General features: G+C 36.3%; 1 protein-coding gene across 8 annotated transcripts in view; it reads right to left on the bottom strand.

Moving 5' to 3' along the window:
* Positions 1 to 12,399, bottom strand: part of HDAC9 (histone deacetylase 9) — a 402,973-nt gene that overhangs the window by 124,414 nt on the left and 266,160 nt on the right. For all 8 annotated transcript variants that reach the window (XM_072328342.1, XM_072328337.1, XM_072328338.1 and 5 more), the window contains 2 exons: positions 12,211 to 12,388; positions 7,779 to 7,912 (listed from right to left, as the gene is read on the bottom strand). In XM_072328342.1, the coding sequence (XP_072184443.1) occupies positions 7,779 to 7,912; positions 12,211 to 12,388 (312 nt within the window). The remainder of the gene's footprint in view (positions 1 to 7,778; positions 7,913 to 12,210; positions 12,389 to 12,399) is intronic.

Here is a 12,399-nt window from a genome sequence, read left to right as displayed (position 1 = left end):
TTACATTCTTGAGTAAAATATTTCTCTGTATTTTTATTTTTAGAATGTATGTTTGATCTCTAAGGGTCATTTTTCTTGTTGCAGATATTGACCTGATTGCTTCATTATGTTTTTATAAGTGAGATTTGTCTCTTTCAATGTTTCTCCAGCTTGTAGTCCCCTCATTTTAATCAGTGTTTAAAAAAAAAAAAAAAAAAAAAAAATGTGGGACTATTTCTATAAATCAATTATATACATTTAGTCACTTTAGAAAGGGAGGAGAGAAGGGAGAAACAATAAAATTAATACTTTCTTCTTCAGTAGATCTGTTAAGTTTTTGGAGTTACAGCCTGTCATAAAAATATTTACATCTCTGCCAGTGCAAGTGCCTTTGCAAACACAACATGAAGCAGATTTTGTTCAGATTCAGGCATAATAAACAGCACTGTCAACAAAGTTCTGGTCCCAAGATCATCTTGCCTGTTGATATTGGATAACACAAAGAAAAAACAGACTATTTTTAAGGTCTTAGACTCTGTTTGCAGAGCTGGTCATTATGAACATCTAAATATCTAGGGCAAAACCTCTCACAATTTAGCGTGTGGGTCTGTCTGACTGTCAAGGCCTACAAATAAATAGGTACAGAAGTTATCTAAATAGACCATCTTACTTTTACTAGACTGATTAACCTTTTACAGAAATATTGCTCACATATATTTTTTTACAGGTTAAACTATCATTCTTATTATATCCATCATCCACTTATGCATGTCAGGAAGCACCATCTTTACAAGGAGAAGAAAGAAATATTATAAACATTTAAGAAAACATATTAAGGAAGGAGTTGTCCAGGGGCAGCCAGAGGAATCAAGCCCAGTTTGTATCAAGATAAGCAACAGCAACTTTTTCTGACAAATGAGGAAAAGTGCTCCTAAGATTTGGATATAGCTAACTATGTCTAACTATTCAGGGTTATCATGGAAGCCCAATTCCTTGCAGTATTAGAAACTTGTCTGGACACAGCAGTGGAAAAAACATTTTAGGGAATGGTCCAGGAACTAAATGACTTAATAAACCCTTTTTTTCATCTCCAATTTATTCAGGCCTCTCCCAGTCTCACATGAGAATTTGTAGCAGTGTATCCACATCCTCTAAACACACAGTTGTGCAACCAAAATCAGCACATTAGGTTACTTCATGTAACCAGTACATTCTATAATAGTTCTTCTGAATCAGGTGAAATCTTTTTCTTCACAAGTGAGGTGACTGGTAATATTTATTTATTCATCCATTCTCATTAAGTTCTATCTTTCTAATAAGCTGCTTTAAAATCTGTATGTTCAGTTCTTCATAATGAAACAAGAAAGGAAGTCTGGATTCTAGAACAGCTAAAGCAAATATTAAGAAAAGGGATATTTTATGAAAGTCACATCAAAGAACCTCTAGTAAAATGCTCACTGTCTGGTCATATATTTTCAGGAAGTTACACAAAAACTCTATAAGATATGTTTAAGGCAGTTAATTGTCTGGCTCTTTTAAGTGCTCTTAAATGCCGTATCACTTTAACTATAAAGACACCCACAGCCATCCATTATTGTTGTAGCGGGGAGCTGCATGGTGTCCTATGGCTCTGCACTAACAGAGTAGGGTCTGGTAGTGACCTCCAAAATGAATCACAGTGGAGCAGTGTTTTGCTGAGCAGATACCTATTGCCCAATATAGTCAGTTAGATTTTCTAGGAAGAAACAGGTTGTGCAGAAACAGGCTCAGTGAAGAAATCGAATAGCATGAAACAGTCATTTCCCAGGTTCTCTCAGCAGTGATGTCCTTGAGGTGCAGCTTACAGCTGAACAGCCAGGGCATACAGAGACCATTACTGTCCTTTCTCCAAGGCTTCTCCATCTCCTACACTGAGCTCCACCCAGCACTTATACAATGTAACTGGCAGGAAAAAAGTGAAGGGTAAACACAGCACATGTCTGCATTGTTTCTGTATTCACACCTCCTCATTCATTACTCCTCTCATCCCACCTTTGCTCTATCCCTGCAGGTAGAGCTATTTTCAATAATGTTAAAGTTCCAACTATCTAAGGCTCTACACACACGAAAAAAATGTTTTACTAAAAACTGCCTGTGATAATTGCTAAGAACAATACTTTTTATATAGTGATGTCAAAGTTTAGGAGATATACAAAAGTACATCCTATAATGTGCTTTCGTTGCCCATGTCTGGAATCATATAACTTGTGTTATGCAGAGTAACCACTTATGTCTCTCACTGACATGAACTATCTAACTACGTAACATATGTATAACTTTAGACATACATTTTTATCCATGTCATTTATAATTTATATCCTTTTTCATTTTCACTACCCATTCTATTATCAAAAACCTAAAGTATACTAAAAAGCAGAAAATAGGCATAGAAAAAAAAAACAAATAACTGAAAAAGGTGAAATAAATTGGACATAACTTGTGGAACATAATTCATCTGGGGGAAGCTGGAAGGGTTTCACTAGTCATACATCAGTAGAAGAGGGCAAGTCATTATTTTCTAACGTACATGACAATTTGTGTGTTGACCTGCTCCCCTGTCATATGCAGTGCCCTTATCTGTGGTGATGTTTGCATTTATCAGGAGAGCAAAATGCACCTGAGTGCTTCAAAAGAACAACCCAGAATCAGAAAGTTATTTTACCCAGAACAGGAAAATGCTTTCACCTCTCACAGAATTTAAGGTAAAGAGAACTCTAATCTTGTCTTAAGCTTAAAATAGACCATTAAAATTTCATACAAATAACCTCTGTTAACCTAGAGATTTTGATTAGCCCTTTAGCAAACTGAACTCTAGCACAGCCAGAGATTCAGAAAGACAAAGGTGACACCACTTGTTTCTCTCTGCTAAACTAACAGGAATTGTTGACATAGCTTAAGCAATATTTCTCGCACAGGTCTCTCAGTATGTGTCCATTGCCTTTACTGCAGCTATTCATATGGATATAGAATTTCTGTGAAATTTTCCCAGGCTATCCAGTTTATAAGGAAGGTCTTCAGAGTCTTTCTCATTTTTCAGGGAATTCTCATCACTGGTCAATTCTCTCATACGAAAAACAAGACAAAGCAAATAAATAAATAAATAAATTCAACAAAAGAACCCCACACAGATAATACATGGATTTTGCCATGTAATATGGCAGCATGTCTTTCTCTCCTTTTTGTGGGAACTGCAGGTGTATCTCTGACATTTATGCACCAATGGAGAGATGCAGTTGTTATATTCATGTGTTTTGATCTTCCAGTGCCTAGTCTGAATATGTTCTAAAGTGCAGTTTGGCTCTTAAAGTGTCTTCACGGACTTTTCCTGTATTATTTATTCATTAGTGGTATGTTGAGGTTATATATTTCATCATGTGATCTGGATGAAACAAAGGTTTTAAAAACTTTAAGTTATTTAATTCTCTTCCCTTCAGTCCGTGAGATATAGACAGCAAGAGATGTAATGTCTACCATTACAGAAAACTAGCCAAACCAATCCAGGCTGAAGAGGAAAATGTTCTGAACCACAGTCCCTGCCGGAAGAAGAAGTGGGAGCATGAAGTAGAACTCTGACTACATTCTTCTCCTCTAAAACTGTACAGACCAGAGTAGTGCAATGTCAGTCATCTGCATATAAATTAAGGCCCCACAGGAGTTATGTAAGTACTTCCTTTCCATCAAATAAGTGAAAATAAGACATCACTACCAAAACAAAATTCAGCCCTTACTTTATCCTAAAGGTAGGGCAGCTATGCACTGCTCTTTATGAAGAGAAAATTGCATGACTAGTGTCAAACGCCATTTTGTCAGACTGTCCGTCTGCTGCCATCTGTCACACAGCCACAAAATGCAATGAAATATTGGCATGAAAGTAGAGTCTCTACTGCCATACCACCAACATCTGCCTCTGATGCTGTGCTACAACATAATGAAATAGGAGGCATTATTTTTGGAGCAGCCTTCATAAATTAAGCAGTGCCAAGAAACATTCACAGGCAGAGAAAAACAATCCTCTGTACTTCTATGTTCTTAATGGGGTCTTTCACACTGTTTTGGTTGAGCAGCAATGGGCACTATCCTAAAAAAATCCCAAACATGGCTTGGGCACCAACATAACGTGTGCCTTTGGTGGCGCAGTGGTGTAAGGTGCTGCTTGCAACACCAGAGGCCCAGAGTTCAAATCCCCCATGTGGCGCAAGTGGCAGAAATGCTGCTCTACTACACAGAAAGGCTCGAATCCTGGGAGTTGGACTCGATGATCTCTAAGGTCCCTTCCAACTCGCACAATACTGTGATACTGTGATACTGTGATAACCCTAAGGGAACTCCTGGTAGTGTGAATGTGGGCTTTCCAGTGCCAGTTGGCCACAGAAGTGGAGAACAGATCCAGCCACATTTCATTTTGTCGTGAAGATACATCTTTAAGTACCTCAGTCAAACCTTGTGATTTTACCAAGTTATATTTTAAATATTCTATCTATGGTGACAATATGAGCAATGTATGTAGTTAATTGGTGAAGTCTGTATTGATCTGCCCAGATTCAACTTTTAATGTAATAAGCTGTGTCCACTAAGTATGTTTGATTTTCCATGTCCAGATCAAAGGGGCTGTTTGTTTTTTTTCCCTGATAGAAGTAATATATATCATAGAAACATGGATTGTGCATTTAAATAAAGGTTCTTGCTAAATTAACAAAATATGGAAGGCCCCCCAACACACTCCTACGGCTAAGGATGCACATGTTGGAAGCACAGAGATATGAGCCACCCCCAGCTGAGCTAGATTTGATCCTGGAGCTCCTCATCAGACAAAGAGTGATACTGCAGTCTACTAAAACCATCCTTCAGACTTGGTGCATCAGACATTGCTCCTGGCAAAATAAGACCAGTGACCTCCCTACCATCCCCTCACTCCTTTAACAGAAAACCTATATTATATTAATATAATTAATAATATATTATCATCATAGTATCATAGTATCGTGTGAGTTGGAAGGGACCTTAGAGATCATCGAGTCCAACTCCCGGGATTCGAGCCCTCTGTGTAGCAGAGCGGCACTTCTACCACTTGCGCCACAGGGGATTCGAACCTGGGCCTCCAGTGTTGCAAGCGGCAATTCTACCACTGCGTCACCGGGGCACACAATTATATTACACATATTATATTAATTAGCAATTAGTGATATTAATGAGCATTATATTATATTATATTAATAATATTAATGTATTAATATTGTTTTATATTAGTTAGTATTATTACTTATATTAAAAGTACTAATGTCCATGAGGGCACATTCAGAAGTCAGTAAAAGAGACAGTGCAGTTGCTTTGGCTTTGTATTTTCAATATGTTGTATTCTCGAATGCAGCTTAATTGTAGTTATGCATTACTTCTTGAATAATGCAATTGCTGCTCCATTGGTGATATGAGTCAGATATTTGTTTGAATAACTTTTCTAAAGAATCAAATTAACACTGAAACAAATCATTTCAATTCTTCTGTATTTTTAAAAGTAAGTGGATTTAAGGATGAGTTTGTTATTGAGTATATAGGGCATTCAGCAAAGCAAAGAACAGATTGCACCATCAGATATTAGTCTGTCTTTAGATACATAAGAGAATCAAGAAAAAAATAAGATCAATGCATGAGCTTCACATCTATGTTCCTCAAAGTTTTATAACCAGAGTTTGCATTTTGATAACTCATTTCACATTCCAGTTTCATTTCTAAGCATACAGTGGGAGTCAAAATAAGCTGAATGTCATTCAACACGAGGATTTACTTCCTTTTTTCTCATTCTGTATTTTGGAACACTCACTGGGTTGTATTCAATTTTTGAAATGGCAGAATTATAAGAGAAACATTACAGGACATATTGAGCTGCATGCACTTCAGAATTAACCTATATTATTTCACCAATTAACACCTTTTCCAGATCTACACAATTTGCTGTTTAGCAACATCTATATATTGCTGAACAAAATAATACAAGGTGGCATGTTGCACTTTAAGAGGGCTGCTCCAAAACTGATGCCTCCGATGTTCTTACTGCGGTGCATAACATCAGAGGCAGATGTCATGTGGTTGCATAGGTTGAACCTTACCACAAATATTCCAGTACATTTTATTGCTGTGTGACAGATAGTAGCAGAGGGCCAGTCTGACACAAATAGGTATATGAAGCAAAGTTGTGGAACTGAATTCCTCCATGACGAAAAAGATGGCACCCACTGAAATTCACCGATGTTTGTTGAATGTTTACAGAGACTAAACAGTGGATGTAAGCACAATGAAGCAGCGGATGGTGCACTTCAGTGGCAACAGTGACAGTGGGTCACCTCCACTGGTACAGATTTTTGCAAGAGTGGCATGCAGGCTTCTGTTCATTGCTGGCAAAAATACACAGCTAAAGGTGAGGACTGTGTTGAAAAAAGTGTTTTGTAGCTGAAAATTTGCTCTATCAAATAATGTTATTGTGGTCTTTTTTTCTGTTGCAGTTTCTATGGAAATAAATAAGAAGCACTACTTTCAGAGTGACCCACATACTTAGTTACCTTCTCTTGACTTTTCTGTATGAGTCCTGAATCAATAAGGTATCTAGGCCTTCATTTGGTAAAGCACTCAAAGGGGTGTTTAGCTTCTTAAGTACGTGATTCCATCAGTGAAGCCACTTATTTGACATTTGGCCTTAAGGACCTTGCTGAAAGAAAGCCTTTAAGATTTAAAAAGTTATACAAACTAAAAAGCAAAACAAAACAAGACAAAACAAAATCAAAATCAACCAACCAACCAAACAAAACTCAAAACAACACAAAACCATTAGCCTTTTATAGTGCCATCTAGGTAGGTGAGTGCATACAACAAATCTGTTTCCAGTGTCTGCAATATCTCACTGCCCAGAATGCTAGACTACATGCAGAAATATTCCTTTAAAAAGTACCTAAATATATAATGAAAGTAGCTGACTGAATTCCAATAATCTGGAGATCCTGCAAAACATAAGCAGACTTGAACTTTGTTGACTTATGCTGCAGTGCAGTAAGCACCTTCAGTTGTCACTGGCTAATGCAGAAGTTCACAGTTCTGTAAAACTCATGGGAAACAGTGAGTGGCAGGAAAAGCTGGTTTTCAGTAACCCAAGTGATATAGGAATCCAAGAGCTCATATTTGATTTAAGCATAATGTTTTAATATGTGATTTTGAAATGGAATAAATCTCCATTGTTACTTTGATATCATTTTCTGCAATATTTATTATATTGTATGTATTGATTTTTGTCTTGGTGCCCATTGTACTTCAGGCAAATGTAAATGCTTATGAAAACAGACTATAGCCTAAAATAGGACAAGGTGAAACATGCTTATGAAGTGATAGAAACTACATTTAAACAAGCAGTACTCTATACTACTTCAGAACAAAAACAGAATTGATAGCTGCTTGAAGAATTTAAAAGGTGCTCTACAGAAAGTTCTGTGTTTGTGGTTTGATTGTACCTTGCTAAATTCCTTCAGTCAAGGAGAAGAACACAGATGTAGCTGGGTTTTATGTTCTGATGTATGCAGATAGTGATATTCATTGTGCAAATTTTTTGTTTTACGCTTTACTGAAATGCATTATTTTAATATAGTCAGTTAAATCCAAATAAGTCCTGTGTCAAATCACTCTGTTCTTACAGAATTAAGATAGATTTTGGATTTAACAAATATATCATTCACTTGACAAAAAAAAAAGTCACATATCTGATCTTTATTTTTTATTACCTCACACTTGTTTAGCAGCCCAGTTTCTTGCAGCCTTGACCAGATGCTTTGGATCCTTCCAGCATGCTCAGGGTGATTAGCATAGTTGCCACACATACATTGGTGCTTCAGCATCAGGCTATCATACACAACACCTTCAGTGCAAAGACAGCATAAAAAGAAACAGAGAGTAAAACAAAAACAAGTTATTAGTTCTCATGTCATGCATACCGTTGCATAATTGGATTTTATTTGTCAGGAGAAGAAAGATGAAAATTCTGGATCTTTAATTCCTCTTTTGTTTCAAAGAGCCAAATTTTGACTTAGAAGTTACATCTCGTTATACCAAGAAAGTTGTGTTGTTTTCTTTTTTTTTTTTTTTTTTTTTTTAAAGAAGATGCTCAAAAATATACTAAAAGCATAAATGTCAAAAAGATACAAAAAATGGAGTGGTGTCCTGTTATATCTTTTATGAATAGAAAAAAATATCTCTTTATCTTTCTTGAAGAGGTTGGTTAACCTTTATATAATAAGAAAATGTTATATTCATAACAGTTTAGGAAAAAGCATTCAGAAAAGTCTTTTAAAATAAATTTTGCCATGACAATGACACTCTGTGTACTACTTAACTGATATAATGTATATGTGCAGATCTCAAAGTATATCAGATGGAAATTTCAGAGCTGCAGCAGTGGCAGCCAGAACCCTGTTTCTGTTCCACCCAGTGCTCAGTTAGGACCAAATCCTGTTGTTAGATCACAGTGCAAGGTTTGTTTAGAATTTTCTATACTCATTTCTCCAAGGAGAGAACAACTTTATATCATGTAGATATGAATATCACATTGCTCTGTAGCTGTGTACCTGGCGAAAGAGAGCAGTTTTAAAAACTAGGCTCAGGATTAAACTAATTTTCAGTTTTCAAGGCTCTTCAATCAAGTTTGAGACCTGAAATATAATTTTATTTATTTTCTCATTGTTTGCATACCCCACAGAAATGTCTGGAATTGAAAATATTTTTCTTACCCCTGTCAACCATTCTTATTTGGGAAACATTTTTCTTCCTCTTACAGTTGAAAGGAACTCAAATTAACAACTTCTCCAAGCTGCAAAACATGGTATTCAAAACCTCCTTCTTATGTCTCTGCCAACAGAACTATGCTTTGCCAATAACAATTCTGGGAAAATTGTGTTAGCCTGCTACTGAAGAGTCAACCAGTGAAGAAAATACAATATTAAAGTACAGGTTCAACAACATGCTCAGTACCACCCATTCAGCAAAGACGCTGAATGAATATTAAGTGATTAAAAGCCCTGCTGAATGGGAAGCTGTATCCATTGTGGCTAATGCAAAGTTAAGGTTCTGCAATGGTTCAGTTAGAAGCTAATTTTTTTTTTTTTTTTATTATGCTGCTCTAGGTAGGCTGCCATATCTGCCTTATTACTTATCTCATGCCCTTTAGGTCCAGTACTTGGGGATCTTGCTATTTAAGTCAAAATGACATTATGACAGTTACATTCAGCATAGGGAGAACACAGAAATAATACCTACATATAGCATGACTAGTTTTATGCTGAAAGACAATCCAATATGTAAAACAGTACAATAGTAATAAATTCTTGTACATATTTTTCTGCTTGTTTTCTCTTAAAGAAAAAAAAAAAAATGAACCAGGGAGAATCTGGAACAAATAAACTAATGCAACTTAAAATCTTTGCTGGTGTTGCCAAAGAAGTTAATAATTTCCTTTCTCTGCAGTTATTTGCACTGCACAGTTTATAAATTTTGAAGCTCTATCATCAGCTCTTATAAGTTATTTGAAATAGCAAGTATGCATGCAAATAGATACATGCTTGCATATTCATTTTTCCTTATCTTGGCACCCAGAGTTTTAACTTCTAAAGTCTGTTGCACACCCAGACTGTAGAACTTATCAGTGGTCATCATACTGCTAATTAGGAAAACTTTCCCTCCCTACCTTCTGCCCAAGTGGGAAGCTAAATGGACATGCAATAGGATTTTCAGAATCACTTGGGCAAAGTAGGCACTGACATGCAATGGACTTCAGGGAACACAAATGCTTCTAAATATTGACAAAAACAAAGCTTAAAATTGAAAGTATCTCTTGTCTGCCTCTCTTTCAGCAAACATTTTATTCTGAGTGTTCCGTACAAGCTTAGAGTTGCATAATCCAAACTGATAGAGATCAAGATAGAGATATATAGATAGAGACATAGATACATAGACATTCCTTTCTTACTGCATTTTTTTTTTTTCCAAAATAGAATATAATGAATATAATTTAAAATGTAATCTTGATGTGCCTGAATTATTTTGTCCAATTAAATATCAGTTTAATTGGTCAGGTCAGCATTGCATGACAAAAGCGTTCAGTTATTCACACTGAAAAGTGCAAAAATATATTTCTAAACAGGGCTAACTTAAGAAACGACTGAGATATGTTTTCATTTATTCCAAGCATCTAAATTGATTTAGGATGCGCAAGTAATTCAGATGTGTTGCTGCTGGCTGTAGAGCACATGTGCTTGGTACAATAGATGTAGTAGAGCTTACTGCTAAAAATAGCCCGTAGGATTTCCCTAACAGGATTCAGCCAATAATCTCCCCACCCCCACAAAAGAAAAAAGAGAGAAAGACAACTGTTTTCAATTGCAGACGGCTGTGAAATATTAATAAAAGATGGTTATTCTGTCTCTCCAGAACAAATGCCTAAACAGCCAGATTGCGCTCTCAGATTCCTTGTGTAAATCTAAGCAGCTCCACTGAGACTGGTGGATTTATTCTGGATTTACACCAATATTAGTGAGGTCAGAATGTGTCCCTGATGACAGCCTGAAATGGTGTCACCACGGAGCCATAGAATGATAAAGGACACAGGACAAAAAAAACCTGAATTTGCATTAAGGCAGAAAAAGCAAAGTCTCCCCACTGTGGCTCCCTAATGCTCGTTCTTTTCCAAAATTCTTTGTTTTGATCAACTTTAAATAAAATTTTAAACAAAGGGGAGGAGATCAATAGACTCAAAAATTGTTATCTAACAGCATGCTTTGAAGAAGGTGAAATGTTCTGGAAAACAGCAGTAACAGCAAGAAAACCCTGAAGAAATTAGGAAAAAATAAAGCTGTGCTATAAAATATGATATCGCACCATATTTCCATAAGATTTGCAGACTTTTGAACAGGAGACTGAAGTATATATGCAGTGAGCTTCCTTTTGTTGTCTTCTGCAGGTCTTTCAGAATGAGTTTACAATGTCTTGGGAACTCTATGAACCACATCAAGAAAAACAGTGGCCTGCCCTAATAATACTGTCTTTGCACAGCTGGCCTTTTTGCAGAAACTCATGGAAAGTGAATTAGCAGATTTATTTTCATAAAGTCCAAATGTTTCTCAACCAACAAGTGAAATTCTTACATTGACTATATTTAAAATAAAAATTATCTCTTTCATCTCTGAATGCTACTTTGTATCCACTCACTAGCAGTGTTTTAAGGATGTCTCTTTATAATTTTTATAATTTTTATTTTTTTTTCTGAGTGCATCATTGCATCAAGAAAGGCAAGCTTTAAGAGTATGACAAATTTTGATATTTATTGTGATTGAATTAATACTTCTGGCAGAAACCTGTATAAACACTATATCTAAGTACTCATTTCCCATTTCTTATGCAGAAAATAGTTGAAACTTGCTTATAAGCATATTGTAATATTGTGCTGAAATTCAAACTTTTAAAAAGAGTATAGATTACATAGGAGAAACAAATTTTTTGTCATTATTTTCTTCTCTTTGCTGATGATTTCGAGTGGTCAAATCCCATGACTTTGGAAAGCCTATATCACACTGGTAGGAGATGCTCCCTTCATTATTAAACTATCCAGTTCTGATCAGAAAACATTCTGTTGTAGAGATAACGCACAACTGCTAGAGAACACCAGAGCAGAAGACAATGTTGCCTTTCGGTCAGAGTTACAACTTTGATTTTCTATAGGGAAATTAACCTTGTAGTGTAATTTGACTTGTCATATGAAGACATGGAGAATTATTCTGCAGCTTTCCTACTTACTGGAGGTTTTTCTTCAATTTATTGATGGCCTCATTATAAAACGAGCAACAAGAACATGGAGAAAAGAGCCAGAGGATAGGGAAATGAAAGAAAAAGGCTATAAATGACTTAAAGGCACAAAAAAATGCACCTGTTACTATATTGCCAGAGCCAGTCAATGATAATAATTTATGACTGTGTGAATATTAACCCTGTGATTTATCAGCTGCACTGGTTGACTTGATGCCAGTATGGCACCATAAAACCAAGGAACAGTAAGGCTAAAACTGAAGGCATTGCTGCAGGAGGTATTCAAGGCATTTAAATCTGTTGATCCTACATGAACAAACGCATTTGCCCTGCCTATTAGAAATAGTCTTTAGGGAATCCTACCAGTAGTGTAGACATGCTGGCTGGGCTGGTCCATGGCTGGGTGAGGTAATGTGGAATCAGTGGGGGAAGATGGAGTCCTGGACACCAGCCGATGTTTATCTAATCCCGCCATGCCAACTGTAGCCATCTGAGCCTGGTAGATTTGCAACTGGTGGACACGCTGATGCGCCAGGAACTCCTGTTGCCAAG

This window comes from Excalfactoria chinensis, chromosome 2, assembly GCF_039878825.1.
Source record: "Excalfactoria chinensis isolate bCotChi1 chromosome 2, bCotChi1.hap2, whole genome shotgun sequence".
Lineage (NCBI taxonomy): Eukaryota > Metazoa > Chordata > Aves > Galliformes > Phasianidae > Excalfactoria > Excalfactoria chinensis.
This window is presented reverse-complemented; position numbering and strand designations above follow the sequence as displayed.